The 18,109-nt window shown below is 40.5% G+C and overlaps 1 protein-coding gene across 3 annotated transcripts in view; it reads left to right on the top strand.

The window, feature by feature from the left end:
* The window catches only part of LOC139530750 (spidroin-1-like), a 30,406-nt gene extending 14,614 nt beyond the window's left edge, over positions 1 to 15,792 (top strand). For 2 of the 3 annotated variants that reach the window (XM_071327416.1, XM_071327418.1), the window contains 4 exons: positions 12,039 to 12,185; positions 12,261 to 12,413; positions 13,653 to 13,784; positions 13,888 to 15,792. In XM_071327416.1, coding sequence (XP_071183517.1) covers positions 12,039 to 12,185; positions 12,261 to 12,413; positions 13,653 to 13,784; positions 13,888 to 14,003 — 548 coding nt within the window. In that variant the 3' untranslated portion in view covers positions 14,004 to 15,792. The remainder of the gene's footprint in view (positions 1 to 12,038; positions 12,186 to 12,260; positions 12,414 to 13,652; positions 13,785 to 13,887) is intronic. The other variant, XM_071327417.1, reaches the window with a different exon arrangement.
* Positions 15,793 to 18,109: the final 2,317 nt, after the last annotated feature.

Below are 18,109 nucleotides of genomic sequence, written 5' to 3'. Positions count from 1 at the left end.
CGCATGTCGGCCCCTTCCTCAACTGTTCATCGAGTGTGTGCCACGGACACCACCATTTTTTATGTGAGTATTTGCCAATAGCGCTACACAGCTGATTCAGATAATGAAAGATTGATGATTGATGATGATGAGTTGGTTATTTGAATCAACCATGTTGATTCAAATAACCAAAAACAGGTTTTTAGGCATTTTTGCTATTTAATAAAAGATTTAACTGAAATATCACATTTACATAACTATTCAGAACCTTTACTCAGTACTTTGTTGAAGCAACTTTGGCAGTGATTACAGCCTCGAGTCGTCTTGTATGACGCTACAAGCTTGGCACACCTGTATTTTTGGAGTTTCTCCCATTGTCCTCTGCAGATCCTCTCAAGCTCTGTCAGGTTGGATGGGGAGTGTCACTGTACAGCTATTTTCAGGTCTCCAGAGATTTTCGATCGGGTTCAAGTCCGGGCTCTGGCTGGGCCACTCAAGGACATTCAGAGACCTGTTCCGAAGCCACTCCTGCGTTGTCTTGGCTGTGTGCTTAGGGTTGTTGTCCTGTTGGAGGGTGAACCTTCGTCACAGTCTGAGGTCCTAAGCGCCTTGGAGCAGGTTTTCATCAAGGATCTCTCTGTACTTTGCTCTGTTAATCTTTCCCTTGATCCTGACTAGTCTCCCAGTCCCTGCCACTGAAAAACATCCTCACAGCATTTTTTATTTTATTTTATTTCACTTTTATTTAACCAGGTAGGCTAGTTGAGAACAAGTTCTCATTTACAACTGTGACCTGGCCAAGATAAAGCAAAGCAGTGCGACACAAACAACAACACAGAGTTACACATGGAATAAACAAACATACAGTCAATAATACAATAGAAAAAAGTCTATATACAGTGTGTGCAAATGAGGTAGGATAAGAGAGGTAAGGCAATAAATTGGCCATAGTGGCAAAATAATTACAATATAGCAATTAAACACTGGAGTAATAGATGTGCAGAAGATGAATGTGCAAGTAGAGACACTGGGGTGCAAAGGAGCAAAATAAATAAATAACAGTATGGGGATGAGGTAGTTGGAAGGGCTATTTACAGATGGGCTATGTACAGGTGCAGTGATCTGTGAGCTGCTCTGACAGCTGGTGCTTAACTTTTTATGGCTGCAGGGGCAGTATTGAGTAGCTGAAAAAAGGTGCCCATTGTAAATGGCCAGCTCCTCAGTCGCAGTTGCTAATATATGCATATTATTATTAGTATTGGATAGAAAACACTCTAAAGTTTCCAAAACTGTCAAAATATTGTCTGTGAGTATAACAGAACTGATATTGCAGGCGAAACCCTGAGGAAAATCCAAACAGGAAGTGGCTTCTATTTTGAAAACTCCATGTTCCATAGCCTCCCTTTGCTGGATTTAAAGGGATATGAACCAGATTCCTTTTCCTATCGCTTCCTCGAGGTGTCAACAGTCTTCAGACATAGTTTCAGGCTTTTATTTTGAAAAATGAGCCAGAACGATAACATCTCGTCAAGTGGTCACATGAGTTTTGCTCGCGCAACAGAGTTTGGACAGCCATTGTTTTTCCCTCTCCTACTGTGAAAGACATTTGCGGTTGATATATTATCGATTATATATTTTAAAAACAACCTGAGGATTGAATATAAAAAACATTTGACATGTTTCTGTGGACATTATGGAAACTATTTGGAATTTTCGTCTGCGTTGTCGTGACCGCTCTTTCCTGTGGATTTCTGAACATAACGCGCCAAACAAACAGAGGTATTTTGGATATAAAAATAATCTTTATGGAACAAAAGGAACATTTGTTGTCTAACTGGGAGTCTCGTGAGTGAAAACATCCGAAGATCATCAAAGGTAAACGATTAATTTGATTGATTGTCTGATTTTCGTGACTTGATGCTAAGTGTACTTAATGTTTTGTCGAGCGATCGATAAACTTACACAAACGCTTGGATTGCTTTCGCTGTAAAGCATAATTTCAAAATCTGACACGACAGGTGGATTAACAAAAGGCTAAGCTGTGTTTTCCTATATTGCACTTGTGATTTCATGAATATAAATCTTTTTAGTAATATTTATTGAATGTAGCGCTATGCTATTCAGCGGTTGTTGATGACACTTATCCCGTTAACGGGATTGCAGCATGAGTGAAGGATGCTTTGTTGCAAAATAGGAAGCCAATTCTAGATTTAATTTTGAGATTTTTAATGTGAGTCTGGAACGAGAGTTTACAGTCTAACCAGACACCTAAGTATTTGTAGTTGTCCACATATTCTAAGTTAGAACCGTCCAGAGTAGTGATGCTGGACGGGCGGGCAATGATCGGCTGAAGAGCATGCATTTAGTTCTACTTGCATTTAAGAGCAGTTGGAGGCCACGGAAGGAGAGTTGTATGGCATTGAAGCTCGCCTGGAGGTTAGTTAACACAGTGTCCAAAGAAAGGGCCAGAAGTATACAGAATGGTGATGCATGATGCTGCCACCACTATGCTTCAACGTAGGGGTGGTGCCAGGTTCCCCCAGGCGTGATGCTTGGCATTCAGGCCAAACAGTTCAATCTTAGTTTCATCAGACCAGAGAATCTTGTTTCTCATGGTCTGAGAGTCCTTTAGGTGCCTTTTGGCAAACTCCAAGCAGGCTGCATGTGGCATCTATCTGGCCACTCTACCATAAAGGCCTGATTGATGGAGTGCTGCAGAGATGGTTGTCCTTCAGGAAGGTTCTCCCATCTCCACAGAGGAACTCTGGAGCTCTGTCAGAGTGACCATCGGGTTCTTGGTCACCTCCCTTCTAAAAACCTGTTTTCGCTTTTTGGTTGATTGTAGTTTGGATCTCTCTACTGTACACATATTTTCAACGAAATGTTGAAAATATTTTTGGAAAACGTTAAATAATGTTATTCAAGTACGAAAATCTTTTAGCTAGCTATATTGCCATAGTACGTTATATATTTGCACGTTGATAAGCTAGCTAGTTAACGGCCGTGATGTCTATATAGTTAGCTAGTGGTGGGCATGCTACTAGCTAGTAAGTTAGCAGTGCATTTACTCGCCTCAGCGCTGTTTCTAACCTTTGTCATTTTTGTGTACGTTTTATATTAACCGAAATAGCTACGTAACATATTAGATACATAGCTTACCAAAAAATGCATCGTCAGCAAACATTACAGTACAACTGAACACATGGTGTCCCTGCAATTTAATGTTTGCATGCTAGAGAGAGGAACAAACAATACGTAGCTAGCTAGCTAACTACACCTAGCTATCTAGCTACACCTGTCCTTGTAGAAACCTTTGTGTTGTTCACGTATACAACATGGTCAAGGCAGCACTGCAAACGTTGACCTTGTGCAATAGTTATTTAGTCAATAATCTAACAGCCAAACTAGCTAAATGAAATAACTGGGCTGGCTAGTAAGATAGATAGCTAGCTAAAAACTATCTAAAGCTGAAGTCATTCGAGTTTTATTTTCCTGACATTGTCATAGATTTTAATACAACTCCTCTTCTTTAGGTATAGGTATTCACGTATTTAGACGTTCCTGAGTACTGATACAGAGCTCATTCTTGAGGCAGCTAATGAAGCACACATGAAGGATGGAACACTACTCAATAATCTGTCTGTGAAATCAGACATCCTGGAAACTGTCTGAAAGGATCTTCCAGTTTACAGCCTATCCAGCAAGTCTACAAATTTGCCAAGTTGCAGAAGCTTTGGTAAAAAAGTACCCATGCCTTAAAGAGCCTGGGTCCTTCTCAGGTCTGTATGGATGGCAAACAAGCCTATAGTACGAGATGGGCAATTACAGATCGAAACTTAGAGGAATTGGTTGCCCAGAACTGAAACTACAGTATGGCGCTGACAGAGATGGTCGCCTCGCTTCGAGTTCTTAGGAAACTATGCAGTATTTTGTTTTTTATGTATTATTTCTTACATTGTTACCCAAGGAAATCTTAAGTCTTATTACATACAGCCGGGAAGAACTATTGGATATAAGAGAAACATCAACTTACCAACATTACGACCAGGAATACAACTTTCCCAAAGCGGATCCTCTGTTCGTACCACCACCCGGGACAATGGAGCTAATTCCAGTAGGCGATCCAAAACAATGACACCGCAGAAGGGGCAGACGAAGTGGCCTCCTGGCCAGGCTTCATAGACGTGCACATCGCACACCGCTCCCGAGTATACTACATGATTAACGACTCATGGTGTAATCATAATAACATACAGGAACTCAAGTCCTTCTGCTCACTCGATCTAGAATTCCTTACAATCAGGTGCCGGCCATTTTACTTACCAAAAGAATTCTCGTCAGTTTTAGTCACAGCTGCGTACATTCCCCCTCAAGCAGACAGCAAGACGGCCATCAAGGAACTTCACTGGACTATATGCAAACTGGAAACCATATATCCTGAGGCTGCATTTATTGTAGCTGGGGATTTTAACAAAGCAGGCTCTCCAGAGGGTGGTGCGGTCTGCCCAACGCATCACCGGTGGCAAACTACCTGCCCTCCATGACACCTACAGCACCCGATGTCACAGGAAGGCCAAAAAGATCATCAAGGACATCAACCACTGCCTGTTCACACCGTTATCATCCAGAAGGCAAGGTCAGTACAGGTGCATCAAATCTGGGACCGAGAGGCTGAAAAACAACTTCTATCTCAAGGCCATCAGACTGCGAAACAGAAATCACTAACTCAGAGAGGCTGCTGCCTACATTGAGACCCAATCACTGGCCACTTTAGTAAATGGATCACTAGTCACTTTATACAATGCACTCTAAATAATGCTACTTTAATAATGTTTACATATCTTGCTTTACTCATATCACATGTATATACTGTATTTTATACCTATACATGTACATATTCTCATTCACCCCTTTAGATTTGTGTGTATTGGGTAGTTGTTGGGGAATTATTAGATTACTTGTTAGATATTACTGTTAGATGTTATTGTTATATGTTACGGCACTGTCAGAACTAGAAGCACAAGCATTTCGCTACACTCGCATTAACATCTGCTAACCATGTGTATGTGACAAATAAAATTTGATTTGATTTGAAGTGAACTCTGTCAAGAGAAAATCACCAGAGGACAGGAATATTTAAGAGGTAAATGACCTCCCACCCCACCCTGCTGGAGAAACAGATGAGACTCTGGAGAGGGAGTGAGTGGAGCTACTGGGAGAAGTACAAATATGTGACAACTACAACATTGTGAGTGCCAAAATGTCGTTCAGGCCCTTCCTGTGAAGGACTTCAAAGAAAGATGGCCAGCCCTGTTTGAGCTCACTCAGGTACAACATACAGCTGAATGAAAATAGTCAATGTAGGTAGAAAATGTATATTGATCAAAATATTTTTTTGTCTTGACCTAATATTCTAATCTACTGTCACGTTCCTGACCTGTTTTCTGTTAGTTTTTGTATGTGTTAGGTGGTCAGGACGTGAGTTTGGGTGGGCAGTCTATGTTTTCTGTTTCTATGTTGGTTAATGGGTACCTGATATGGTTCTCAATTAGAGGCAGGTGGTTTTCATCTCCTCTGATTGAGAATCATATTAAGGTAGGTGTTGTCACATTGTTTGTCGTGGGTGGTTGTCTCCTGTCTTCCGTGTCTGTGTTTGTTTGCACCATACGGGACTGTTTCGTTCGTTCATCGTTTTATGTAGTCATTTTTCCTGTTCGTGCGTTCTTCGTGTTATATGTAAGTTCGTATGTTCAGGTTTGTCTACATTCGTTTTGTTGTTTTGTAAGTATTCAAGTGAAGTTCGTGTTTTTCGTCTACACTTGAATAAATTCATTATGTCTAAATACAATGCTGCAGTTTGGTTCAATCCCTGCTCCTCCTCTTTGGATGAAGAGGAGGAGGAACGCCGTTACATCTACAATGAAATATGCATTAAAGATTAGTCAAGATTAGTCTGAACATTCTCACTCTGCACATGCTTTGGGAGGGGTTTCCCAATAGCATTATGGCTCTCAGATCATATTTTGTCCTTATCTGTTCAGAAGACCCCCCCCCAGTCTATTATTTCTTCATTTTGTCATTCAGCATGTGATGAACTTGTTTACTGGGAAGGATCTGCACCAGAAAATAGCGCATGGGATCTGCATCAAAGGAGCAGAGTTCCTGGCAGGTATTTGCAGTGTTACAGTCATGTACCTTGCTTATGGGCCTCCTCTATGGTTTAAATCTAAGGTACCCCCAAAGAACTGAAATATACCTTTGAGGTGTTCCAAAAAGTATTCTTGGAACTTGATCTCAGCACCTTCCCACGGCTCCAAGCTCTATAGATGAAGTTACTTGTTTTCAGAGATATCTAAAGATATCTATGAGAACTCTCAAAGGGCCACTCACAAACTGTGGTTTAAACCCTACTCAGTAAGCTGAAAAGCTAGTTGCTAGGTGGTATAGGAGCTACAGTTTACATGATGCTCTTTGTCAGGTGAAGTCATTAGAGACATTGTCAATTCCTGTTTAAAAAACAGCTTTGTTTTCAAACTTACTCCATATGCGCTAGTGGATATCTGAGATTATATGTCAGGTTCAAGCCATCTGGATGTAACTCTACCTAAGGAGACTAGGTGAAGTTATACCCAGAATGCTTATACCTGTCAAAATATATGTCTCTATGGGCTTCACTAGTGCATATGGAGTCAGGTTTAAGGGACAATTTGGCATATACAGTCGCAAGAAAAAGTATGTGAACCCTTTGGAATTACCTGGATTTCTGCATAAATTGGTCATAAAATTTGATCTGATCTTCATCAGAACAATAGACAGTCTGCTTAAACTAATAACACACAAACAATTATACGTTTTCATGTCTTTATTGAACACACTGTGTAAACATTCACAGTGTAGGGTGGAAAAAGTATGTGAACCCTTGGATTTAATAACTGGTTGACCCTCCTTTGGCAGCAACTCAACCAAATGTTTTCTGTAGTTGCGGATCAGACCTGCACAAAGGTCAGGAGGAATTTTGGACCATTCATCTTTAAAAAACTGTTTCAGTTCAGCAATATTCTTAGGATGTCTGGTGTGAACCGCTCTCGAGGTCATGCCTCAACATTTTAAATCGGATTGAGGTCAGGACTCTGACTGGACCACTAAAGAAGGTGTATTTTTTTCTGTTGAAGCCATTCTGTAGTTGATTTACTTCTGTGTTTTGAGTCGTTATCCTGTTGCATCACCCAACTTCTGTTGAGCTTAAATTGGCGGACAGATAACCTTACATTCACCTGCAAGATGTCTTGATAAACTTGGGAATTCATTTTTACGTCGATGATAGCAAGCTGTCCAGGCCCTGAGGCAGCAAAGCAGCCCCAAATCATGATGCTCTCTCTACCATAATTTACAGTTGTGATGAGGTTTTGATGTTGGTGTGCTGTGCCTTTTTTTCTCCAGGAATAACTAAACTTTAGTTTAATCTGTCCACAGAATATTTTGCAAGAAGCACTGTGGAACATCCAGCAATGTTTTTTTTGGACAGCAGTGGCTTCTTGTTTTACGTATCGTAGACTCGTCAACAGAGATGTTAGCATGTTCCAGAGATTTCTGTAAGTCTTTAGCTGACACTCAAGGATTCACCTTAACCTCATTGAGCATTCTGTACTGTGCTCTTGCTGTCATCTTTGCAGGACGGCCACTCCTAGGGAGAGTAGCAACAGTGCTGAACTTTCTCCATTTATAGGCAATTTGTCTTACCGTGGACTGATGAACATCAAGGCTTTTAGAGACCCTTTCCAGCTTTATGCAAGTCAACAATGAATCTTACTGTAGGTCTTCTGAGATCTATTTTGTTCGAGGCATGGTTCACATCAGGCAATGCTTCTTGTGAATAGCAAACTCAAATTCTGTAACTGTTTTTTATAGGACAGGGCAGCTCTAACCAACATCTCCAATATCGTCTCATTGATTGGACTCCAGGTTACCTGACTCCTGACTCCAATTAGCTTTTGGAAAAGTCATTAACCTAGGGGTTCACATACTTTTTCCAACCTACACTGTCAATGTCTAAATGATGTATTCAATATAGAAAAATACAATCATTTGTGTGTTATTAGTTTAAGCACACTGTGTTTGTCTATTGTTGTGACTAAAATGAAAATCAGATCAAATTTTATGACTAATTTATGCAGAAATCCAGGTAATTCCAAAGGGTTCACATACTTTTTATTGCCACTGTATTTTGTAACAATATGTGCAATGTATGTTTTGAAAACCCATGTTTTAATTAATCTAAAACAGTTTGAATGAGGTATTTGAGCTAAAGTTCATATTGTGCTTTGTGTAAAGTGCTAATCCCAAACTATCACCTAAACCTTATGCAGTTGTGAAGATCTGAAATGATTTGTAGTCAGGTGCAAGCTATCTGGTTATAACTTTACCTAAGGAGGCAAGGTGTAGTTATACCCAGAATGCTGACAGATTACAAAATAATGAGGTCTCCACAAATGCCTAAGGAGTAGGGTTTAAGGGGCAATTTGAGTTTGAAGAAATTATAAAATTATAAAATGTATTTTATTCAAATAAAGGTGTTTAAGTTGAACACTGTTGTTACTTTTTGCATATTCCCTTGTGTAGAAATAATCATGTTTAGTAAATTATCCCAAGTATATTGAGGTAACTATTTTCATCAGCTTTTTAAGTATAGTTGTGAGTATATATTTGAGTAGTAGGAACCCAATTTAAATACATTTTACTAACCTGAGTACAATAAGTAACTGAGCAAAAAACATTTGTAGACAAAACATAGAATATCAATTACGATACTGAGACAATTCAGCAAATTAATCTTACAATAGTAGTTTGATAACTAATTAAATTAAGTATATCAAACTTAACATTAGTTCTGGGACTTGAAGGACTTAAGCAGGTCAAAAAAAAAAGAACTGTTCTGAACCTGATAAAATTAAGTTGAATGAAAGGAATTTTTGAGATCCAGTTAGTTGTTTGCACTTAATATATTTGAGTTTGTAATACACTAAAAGTGAAGCATATTATACTTAAAATATCCTCCTTGTTGGATTTACTTAAAAGGCTGATGCGAATAGTTACCTACATTTTTTTTAAGTAAAAGGGGCACAATATTCTTTGTAGTGCACCAACCGTATCTCTGCCGGTACCCGGTGAGCTGCAGGAGCCTTGGAATGACTGGATAGAATATTTTGAATTGTACATTACACAGGGCAGACAAAATAGGCTTGCCAGACGAAGAGAAGATAACATTGTTATGCGCTTACCTTGGCAATGAGGGACTGTGCATATTAAATACCCTGACAATGACTTAAACATGTGCAGCAATGATTGATGCCCTCACTGTTTACTTCAGCAATGCTCAGGAGCCTCGGGACTGTCAGGAGCCTCGGGACTGTCAGGAGCCTCGGGACTGTCAGGAGCCTCAAGACTGTCAGGAGCCTCAAGACTGTCAGGAGCCTCAGGACCCGGATGATTCACAAAGAATCAAAAAGAACAGTGAGTCAAACAGAACTTCCAAAAACTTTCACAACTCTGATCATCAAAATAGGAGCACCATATTCAATATTTGTACGAATAGCAACATGCACCCATAATGTTTAAAGGTCATAAATACTTATGAAAACATTTAATAGTTGGCCAGGGAGTGTTAAGTACACAACACTTTTGGAATTTACCAAAGCAAACATATATTTAATAACAGAACATAATGTGTTGAATCCAGGTCACAGCAATACAGGTCACATGTCTGTATCCATCTTGGGTCATCTGTATTCCTCTTAAGTATTAGACCACTGAGCTAAAGCCCACCAAACTCACAAAGCCAACTCCATGACACTCATAGGTTTCCTGTTGTCAAGTGATATTAAGTATGACTAGCAATCCTGGAAAATATCCATGATGATGTGTTTTGTGTCATGGATATTTTACAGGTAGTAAATGTAGGATAGCTGTGTGGACTGAAATGGATAATGGCCTGAAATATATAATGGCCACACATGTTCTGGAAAATTCTCAATACTACCAATTGGATACCACGAAATTGGGGAGAAAAAAAGGGGTAAAAAAATATACATGTTTTGCGAGCCGTACTTTTCCCCCCTTGGATTAGAGGATGGTTTATGAGTAAAATGCACCCTTTTAACCTTTCAAATCCCAAATAGTGAATAGCTAGTTTACTTTCAACAAACTACAATAGGTTAGGCTACTGTTGTGGATTAGGTGAATTACAAGTTGACTTGCTGGCTAACACATACAGTAGCTGTATCAACAAGCAGGTTATCATAAAAGAGCAATATTTTATTTTCTATTTAGGAAAAAGGATGATCATTACAGGAGCAGCAGCAACAGTGGGAGCAGGTAAGATTATGTATTTAGTCAGCATGAATATTCTATTTGATCCAATAACTCCACAAATCTGATTGATCTGTATTATATTTGTTGATTTCTGCAACAACAAAAAAACGTTCTGGTCAAAATCCATTGTAAACATACTTTTGATAAGTTCAAACAACGTAAATGGAACAATAATTGCCAGAATAAGAAACACAATATAAATGGCACAATAATTGTCAGTATAAGAAAAGGAATCTCTAGTCTATGCTCTGAACATTATTGGTTAAGCCCTTTCTAGGTGTTACCTTCAAATAATTTCACAGTTGTGTTACTACTTTTGTCATTTAGGCCTAAGTCATTCACATTATAGTGATACCATTGTCAAACCTCCTATAACAGGGAGCCATGTATGTTTTTGGTTGTTTGCTCGTTGCATGCTCTTGTCTGCTGGGCCTTCACAGCTGCGGCAGTGGTGGGGGCACCAGTTGCCCTGGGAGTGGCAGGTTTGACTACTGTTGGGGTTGCTGCTGGAGCAACTGCAGGGGGCGCCGCAATAGGTAAAATCAAAGAAAGCTTTGGAATAAAGGAAGCCAATGGTAGTGTTTGTGATTATAGTGTTTAGATCATATGACTTATTGAGTAGAATTTATCATTGATGATTGACTTTGTCGGTTTCTTCTTTGCTCTTATAATGTAAGGATGTGTGTCCTGTGTGTATCCATTTTGGGTCACCCATGTTCTTTGAAACTATTAGCCCACTGAGCTAAAGCCCACTAGTCCCAAAGCCACCTCCATGACACTCATAGGTTTCAAGTGGTATTCCGCATGACCAGAAGTCCTGGAAAATATCTTATGATAATGCGTTTTGTGTCAAAAAGCATAATCATAGATTTTTTTCCCAGGAAGGATAGCTATTAGGTATGCAATGTATATAATTCTATTTTGGGACTATATGAAGGGTCAACTGACAGGCTAGAACATTTTTCTTGAGTAAAAGTCCTTTTAACCTTTTGAATCCAATATGGTGAGTACCTAGTTTACAATCAACAACCAAGGTTACTCTGATTGATTGGGTGAATTACAAGTTGAGTTGACATAAAAGGAGGTTATCATAAAATAAGCAATATTTTCTTTACCATTTAGGAACAGGTACAATTGCTGCAGCAGCAACAGCAACAGTGGGAGCAGGTAAGATTATTTATTTAGTCAGCATGAATTCAAATGATCAATTACCAGCTTCAAATAATTTTACAGATGTATTACTACTTGGTTTTGTTGTTTAGGCCAAACATTCACATGACAGTGATACTTGTCAACCTCATATAACATGGGGCCAGGTATGTTTTTGGTTGCTTGCTCAAGTGTTTCTGCTGGGCCTTCATAGTTGCGGCAGTGGCAATGGCACCAGTTGTCCTTGGAGCGATAGGATTCACTGCTGGTGGGATTGCTGCTGGATCATATGCAGCAAGCATGATGTCTGCAGCGGCCGTGGTAAATGGAGGTGGGATAGCAGCAGGGGGTCTTGTTGCTGCTCTACAGTCAGCAGGTAAATACGAAGAAAGTTACAGTCTTTCGAATGAAATAAAGATAGACAATGGTGGTTTTTGTGATGTCAGAACTTACTAAATCACGTGACTTGATATCGTTTATCATTGCTGTTTGGATTTTTTTTAAATGTGGGACAGTAACAGATGTGTATGTGGTCAACCTAGGTGCTGCAGGGCTTTCAGGAGTGGCTACAGCGGCGGTGGGAGGTGTTGCAGCTGCAGTAAGTGGAGCCGTGGGATGGGTGGCCGCAGGAGCAGGGTTCTCAGGAGCGGCAGCAGCTACTACAGCAGCTACGGCAGCAGCTACGGCAGGTGTGTGAGTGGCAGTGTAATGTAAGCATGTTTGTTTCTCATATATGGGATAGTGACGTGTGTGTTCTTCTCTAGGTGCTGCAGGGCTCTCTGCAACGGCTACAGCAGCCGTGGGAGGTGTTGGAGCAGCAGTTGGGGGAACAGCAGGATGGCTGGCCTCAAGGACTAGGACACCTGAAAAGGAGGAAGGAGAAGAGACAAGAGTAGCTACAGCAGCTGCTGCAGGAGGTTTGTCAGATGAATTTATCATTGATAAATTGGTCATGTAAGTCAAATTAATATTTGTCCTCTAGAGCCCAGGACTATAGGCTAAGGCTGGTTCATGTAGGTAAGCTAGAAGAAAAAGAAAGGCACACCTATTTAGGCGAGGTGCTGGCCAGCGGAGTAGAAAACAAAGGAGAGCCGCACACTCTAGGAGCTCAGATGCAAAAATGTTATGTCCAACGTTTCAACAGCCAAGCTGTCTTCATCAGGGTATAATCACAAACACTGCGGGATGACTCGTTTATATAGTGTCAAAAGACACACAGGTGTCTGTAATTATGGCCAAATGTGGCCTAATATCATTGGTTAATTCTCAAATATAAAAAATGGCATACAGAGAACACCATACAAAAAACAAATGGATAGCATACGATCATAGATTCCTTTTAGACTACACAAGCTTACAAACAATTACAATGGCAAAGTCACAAAAATCACAAGAATGGCTTCAGATCAGTCTACGTTGAGAGCGAAGGGAGCAAGGGTCTTTAAATTAAAGATCCAGGCAGCCTCTCGTTTTAACAATAAATTATCAAGGTCACCCCCTCTCCTAGGGAGGGTGACATGTTCGATGCCAATATAACGCAGAGACGAAATCGAGTGGTTTGCTTCCAAAAAGTGGGCCGCAACTGGGTAAGTCAAGTTTTTGCACCTAATGGTACTACGATGCTCTGCGATACGTACTTTTAATTCACGCTTTGTTTTACCCACATAATTTTTACCACAAGGACAAGTTATAAGATAAATAACTGTCTTAGTGGAGCAGGTGATAACACCTTTGATGGGGATCGATTTCCCTGTTTGTGGGTGTTTGAAGGATCTACATTTATAAGTGCCATTGCATTGGGCACAGCCATTACACTTGTAATTTCCATCCAGTAGGGGCGCAAATAGAGGTTGTTCAGGAATATCTTGGGGTGGTAAATCAGAGTGTACCAATTGGTCTCTGAGATTTCTGCCCCGATGTAGGTAAGCTTCCACTATGGGCCAGTAGTAAAAGTGCAAGAAATAGTTGTCACTTTATTGCATACACGAAAAGACAAGGTAATTTTAGTAGGTAAGGTAAAGGCTTGATCAGGTGTGGTGAGTTGCAGGGAGGGGGCGTGGCCAGAAGGTAATTGGGATAAGAGCCATGACCCTTCACAACAGTGAGGATGTTTGTATCTCGTATGTGGAACAGCAATGTGTGTGGTCTTCCTCTAGGTGCTGCAGGGCTTTCAGGAGAGGCTACAGAGGCTGTGGGAGGTGTTAGAGCAGCAGTTGGTGGAGCGTCTGAAGGGGAGGGAGGAGTCGAGGAGAGAGAGCTTTCAGGAGCGACTACAGCAGCTGCAGAAGGTGTGTGAGGAGCAGCTGAGAGAGTCATTTATAATTTTAATTGGTAATGTAAGGATATTTGTATCTCGTATGTGGAACAGCGATGTGTGCGGTCTTCCTCTAGGTGCTGCAGGGCTTTCAGGAGTGGCTACAGCGGCTGGTGTTAGAACAGCAGTTGGTGGAGCGGCGGGATGGCTGTTCTCAAGAATCAGGACGTCTAAAAAGGAGGGAGGAAAGTAAAGAGGGAAGAGAGGATGAGAAGAGGGCCCTTTACATAAAACCTGATTGATGTTATGAATGTTTTTTTTGTTGCTCCTTAATATCTTTTTTTCATCGTTCATGTTTATTTCTGATTTGAGTTTATTTTAGTAAATATTTTCTCTATAAAAAAACATGAGCAGGTGCACACCCAGAGTAATAGTTTGTGTGGAGGTGCTGACTAACGGCGAATAAACTATAAACTATCAAAATAAAGTTGCACTCTCCATGTATAAACTCCCAGCAATTTAATGGGTATTTACCAACGTTTCGGCATCACTGTGCCTTCCTCGGGTCTGAGTTTATAGTAAATATTTTCTCAACACTGTTTTTTCTTGGTTAAAAACTTCTTAGATTTATTTTTTAAGGGCTTGTAAGTAAGCATTTCACTGTAAGGTCTACCCACACCTGTTGTATTTGGTGCATGTGACAAATAACACTTGATTTGCATGATTTCATAATGGTGTTATGAGTGCATATGTAAACCCCCTGTTGCCAAAACACATACGGGTATATACCCACTCAACATGTATTGCAAACAGATGCATGCACATCCACTCAGAGGAACACTTATGCATGTGACAAAATAATTAACACACATACTTTCAAAATAGAAGTCTATTGTATAATGGAAATATGTTTTTTTAGTTGTCACCATACCCAGCCCTTTGACACACCAAACACATAACAGGTGTGTAATGTGCTTTGCGGGTGTGGTTCCCTTGCACATGCTGAATAAATGTAATCCAACCACTGAAAACCCTCCTACTACCTGGCAAACAGATTTTCCGGTGGAGTTTCATTCAAAGTAGTTTTCAGTACATTTATTTCTAAATTTCTAATTTATTTCTATCCCTTTAAATTTGGTGTGAAGTACCTTTTTAAGTCAAATTTTCTCAACAGACTCACTAGAATATATGGAGAGAATGTTCAGAATATTAGAGATCAATGAAAGAAAGTAGTTTAAATACGCGCATATTCGTCTCATTTCAGCACTAATTAAAAAATACTCTGATCTTGTATATTATTTAGGGTTCGGAAAGAATTTATTAATAAAAAAACAGGTTTGGAAAGCCTTTACTTAGAGAATATATTGGTGAATCAAAAATACGGTGGTTTGATTCATCCTGAAAGTTGACATATTCAATTGGTCAATTCATAAAATATTGGAAGGTGAGAACGTGTACAATAGGAGTTGAACAGTAGTCCTATAAATCTACCCTATCAATCGTCACTAATCACGGATGACAACGGTCCAGTAGTGAACTGTGCGCCAGACTCAAGGTTTAAACTGCTAGGTATGGTCAAAATTCAAATACGCCACATGCCCTTAATTATTGCAGAACATGTAATACGTTAGCGTAATATGATTCACTATTGCTAGCAATCCTAAGGAACAACCACACAAACGTGACAGAGGAAAGAAAACAATGTAATGGAATTATGAGTGGCGTCATTAGGCCTAGGTTTCCTCTTTCCAAGAGGTTTTTGTTCCAGAAAGAAATGATGTTTTTCTGACTGAACCACATATCTTTTGACAGTAACGCAGTGTCCCGCTTTGGACTGAAGCTGAACCTTGCAACATTATATTTAACCCTGTTTAAAATTAGCAATGTTGAGGGGGTAGAACTGACCAAATGAAATGAATCGTAGACATAATATAACCTATTCCATTCTACAGCTTAACATGCTTGGCTCATGTCTGTTATTTCCATATAGGCTATGTAACTATTTGTTTAAAAAATAAATAATAAAAAGTGAATTTATTTCATTGAGCTTGTATTTATTCACTTACCTACTTACTTTTTCTATCGTTGTTTTTGCGCTATCAAGAGGATAACCTGCAAGTTAGCATTTCATTGCACTGTTTACTCCATGTGTACATGACATAAACAAACGTGAACTTTTTTTCTCCACCTTACTGTCACTGACTGCTGATAGCTACTTTGAGGAAAATGCACTTACTATGACTTTGATATGTGGTTGTCCCACCTAGCTATTTTAAGATGAATGCACTAACTGTAAGTCACTGGATAAGAGCGTCTACTAAATGACTAAAATGTCAATGTAAAATGCCAGGGGGAGGGCAGCCAGAAAGAAAGGGGAAAAGATGGCCAGCTTTGTGGTATTATTGTAGCTGAATATTTTATTTATTTATAAATACATAGGCCCTTAAATTGTGTCCTCAAATGTTGTAATCTAAAAATCTCACATTAGCTGGTAGAACTGACGAGGTCGTGTATCTTATTCGTTTCTACAGTTTTTTTCTTTTTTGCTCATGTCTTTTTATAAGGTCAAACGGTTTGGTGGGGATATAGCTATAATTAAAACATGGAGAGAAATCTGTCGTGACTGTCATTGCGCAATGCCTTGCATCACATGCTCACATGCACTAGACTAGATCAATGCTACACTCTGGGGGAAAAAGTGCCATCTAGATTAACCTAAAATTGTTCTTCGGCTGTCCCCATAGGAGAACCCTTTTGAATAAATATTTTTGGTTCCAGATTAGCCCTTTTGGTTCCAAGTAGAACCCTTTCCAAAGTGGGTTCTACCTGGAACCAAAGGGTTATCCTATGGGGACTGCTGAAAAACTATTTTTCTAAGAGCGTAGATCAACATGACATGATAAAATTGACATAGCCCGATGAGTGAATGAAATTGCTGCCAGTAAGAATTTCATTGAACTGTGAAGCCTACACCACGTCTATCCTGTACAAATGATAATACAATTTTATTATATTGATTTGTGCAAGTGTTACAGGGTTATATTGGTGATTCCCCTTGCCACATTATTGTTAAGCCTATGGGGTTTTAGTTTTGTCTTGCCTTCACCTACTCAACATGGCATCTTATTGGCTGGTTTGCGTGGCTTGCTTACGAAGGTGGATGTTTCAGTTAGCACTGTACATCAAAAGTGATTTTTTTGCTCCCAAGTGATGGTTTGAATGTACAATTTTGTAAATGTTATTAGAACATCATACACAAGATGCAGCGTGCGTTTGTGCATAGTTGTTGTAGAGAATTTCAGCTAATGCTAGCCAGCAACTTGCTGTGTCTGGTGGTGGGGTCGTATTGTAATGAAACAGGCAGGGAGCAGGCCTCGAACCCTTGACCTTTTAGCCCGAAGTCCAGCGCGATATCGACTGTGCCCCAAAAGCATGCTCAAGCGACAGTGTCGATATCCGCGCTTACAAACCCAGGGTCGTTACAGTATATTTTGTACAGTGCGTGAGTGCGGAGTTGGATGGTGAGTCGTGCATTGCATGACGTGCAATTTTGGGCTGTTTCTATCAAGTACATTGTTAATATTGTAATTATTAGATCATAAAGGAACAATTGTCCAGACAGAGGATTGAGTTTACGAATTGACGGTTTATTAACCCAACTTTACACAGGCTACTGTTTGGCCGTAGCCCACGCCAAATAAATGAAAGATAACAACAAGCCAACCGTGACCTTCTCTTGTGAAGGCCAGACATAAGAGAGAGAACAAAGGCTAAACCTGGTCTTAACTTCCAATGCTCCATCCCCCTGCCCAACCCCCCTCCACGCCACTCCACCAACCGCCAGGATGCCCGGCATCAGAACATTCCAGGCATTCCCGTGATTGGCAGATAGCAGGTTGATTGGCATGTCGGACCCCGCGACATGTAAGTAAGTACAACACAACCACCTACCAGCCTAACACATAACACACAGCTGTCTGTGCGGGTCACTACACAGCCCCCCCACCACAAAGTCCCTCGTCCCCGAGGGAACAAACAAAGTCTCTGAAGCGACCCGGAGGTCTCCTTTGCCTGCGTGGCCGTGATGGTCGCAGAGTGCCCCTCTGGGAACCAGGGGATGAAGGCAGGGATATGGGGGACAAGGAAGCGGGAACGGGTAATAGTCCGTGGCTCTGGGGAACCACGCGGTGACACAGGGAGGGAGACAGGGGGAGTGGGCTGTCTGGAGCCTTGTCTGCGGCACCTGGGGGTGGGTGCTTGGAAAATGTCATTGCCAGAGAGGGGAATTGTGGGGGTCCCTGGGGTTTGGGGAGAAGAGGCCCCTCTGTATAGGGCTAACCTGTCCCGGTGCAGTGCCAC

The sequence above is a fragment of the Salvelinus alpinus genome, chromosome 9 (assembly GCF_045679555.1).
Source record: "Salvelinus alpinus chromosome 9, SLU_Salpinus.1, whole genome shotgun sequence".
Classification (NCBI taxonomy): Eukaryota; Metazoa; Chordata; class Actinopteri; order Salmoniformes; family Salmonidae; genus Salvelinus; species Salvelinus alpinus.
The sequence above is the reverse complement of the archived record's forward strand: the minus strand, read 5'-3'. Positions and strand labels throughout refer to the sequence as shown.